General features: G+C 41.9%; 1 protein-coding gene across 1 annotated transcript; it reads left to right on the top strand.

Annotated features, from left to right (window-relative positions):
* The first annotated feature begins 835 nt into the window (after nucleotides 1-835).
* On the top strand, nucleotides 836-2,217 carry LOC122295705 (dof zinc finger protein DOF1.6-like). The gene has a single exon (XM_043104795.1). It carries the CDS (start codon nucleotides 1,052-1,054, stop codon nucleotides 1,760-1,762), a length of 711 nt encoding a protein of 236 aa, XP_042960729.1. The 5' UTR covers nucleotides 836-1,051; the 3' UTR covers nucleotides 1,763-2,217.

Here is a 2,217-nt window from a genome sequence, read left to right as displayed (position 1 = left end):
TGTAATATATTTTATATAATAAAATAAAAATGAGATAATAGTATAATGTAGAGAATTTTACTTACACCAGTCATTCTCACTACATTGTCACATTGAGTTTTTCATGGATGGATAGATGTTGGGTATGCAACCCTTGTACAAAACTAAAGAGTTGAATACTACTCAAATCTCCCTTATTCTCTCCTCTTGTGATTGCAAAAGGGATTGCACAATCCATCCATGTCTTGCAATCAAGAATTGAGCTATAAATACCAAAACACTCCTTTGCATGACCACACGGAAGATCCACCTCCCGTCGACCTCCATTGAGCCGCAACGCCCGTATTAAGTATATTTTTTTCAATCTCTTTTAGTATGTTTTTATTTTTAAACAATTGTACACGTGTTATCAACTTAAAAGTAGCTGTCATGACTTGGTGCCCCAACCGTTGAAGACTTCCATTCAACAAGTAATGAACCTAGAACAAAATGTGAAAACATACATAATTACACAGACAGCACTGTACAAAAGATGAAAATCTAACAACTCAACTCATAACCCCACTATCCATTTTAGATAATGATACACTTACCACTCTTTTATTACTATTTTACCATTTATAATATATTTATTTTTTTATCATTTTCTTTTAAGTATTTTTTTAACATCTTTAATCATTAAAAAAAATTTTAAAAATATATAATTTTAATGATAGTCATTTACTTAATCATTAAATAAAAAAAATTTTATAAAAAATTAAAAAATTAAAAAAAATAATAAAATAATAATAAAATAATAGTAAAGATAACATTATTCATCCATTTTTCCCAATCTCTTGCTCTCTCAGCTCCGGAACTCAAATCGATCCCGTCTTCACGTTTCAAGTCTTCGCTCGCAACTCTCTCTCTCTCTCTCTCTCTCAGTGGCTATAATACTATAAATCCCCACTCACTACTCCCAAGACATCTCCTCCCCCACTCTTTTCTTGTTCTGTCTCCATCTTGAATCTTCCATCTCCACCCACTTCTGTCTCCTTCTTCCCCAAGAAATCCTAACACTAAAGGCCCAGAAATGCCATCCGACACAGCCGAGCACAAACCCGTAAGGGTCCAGCAGAGCTTCCCTCACCCTCCACCGCCGCAGACCCAACCGCTACCTTGCCCTCGCTGCGGTTCCACCTCCACCAAGTTCTGCTACTACAATAACTACAACCTCTCCCAGCCCCGCCACTTCTGCAAGTCCTGCCGCCGCTACTGGACCCAGGGCGGCACCCTTCGCAACGTACCCGTCGGTGGTGGCACCCGCAAGAGCATCACCAAGCGCTCTCGCTCTACCACCAGTACTTCTTCTTCCTCCTCTTCGTCTTCGTCCACCGTGACCAGCGAGGCCGTGCCCGCGAACCCCATTTCGGGTTTGCCCGAGATGGTCTCGCATGATGTCAGCCTGAATGATAACGTCGCGGTAGGTGGTGGGTACGTTGGGAGCTTCAATTTCTTGCTGAACTCTCAGGGTCCGGGTTTCATGGGGCCGGGTGGCTATGGTTTGGGGTCCATGCCCGGGTTCGATGAGATGGGGTTCGGGCTGGCCGGAGGAGGGTCTTGGGCATTTCCCGAAGTCGGTGACTTTGGCGGTGGGAGTGGCAATGGAGCATCGGTGGCTTCTGCAGTGTACAACACGTGGCAGATGACCGGTATGGATGCAGGCGGATTGAATGACGGCGGGGATTCATTCGCTTCTCCGGACCTTGCCATTTCAACCCCCGGCCAATTTCTAGAGAAATAGTGAATTTACCATTACCAGGAAATGCTTTTTTCGTTATTATCTGTTGGTTTTTGGCTTTGGATTTTGGTGGGTTTAATTTCTTTTCGAAATACTGGGAAATTGGTATCATTCTTCCTTCCAAAATTGGGTCAAAGTTGGCTTCTTTTGTGGGTCAGTGTTTGGTGGGGTATAGAGTCGTAGACTGGTATAGGTTTCATAGCAAACGAGTAGGTTGAAAGCTTTAGCCTTTACCTGATGAATGGATTGTGTGGTTCCTGATCTGGGTCCTCCATCATTAGGTAGGCTTTCTTTTTGTTTTTTCATGCTTCTGTACTGTAAATCTTTTGGTTTTTCTTGGACAAATGGATGGAAGAAAAAAAGGACAAGAACATCCATTTCAGGAGTTTTATACCACATGAGTTATCTACTTTGATAAAGGCAACTAATTCTTTGGATGCCTCAAATTCTTGTTCTAA

The sequence above is a fragment of the Carya illinoinensis genome, chromosome 15 (assembly GCF_018687715.1).
Source record: "Carya illinoinensis cultivar Pawnee chromosome 15, C.illinoinensisPawnee_v1, whole genome shotgun sequence".
Taxonomy (NCBI): Eukaryota; Viridiplantae; Streptophyta; class Magnoliopsida; order Fagales; family Juglandaceae; genus Carya; species Carya illinoinensis.
This window is presented reverse-complemented; position numbering and strand designations above follow the sequence as displayed.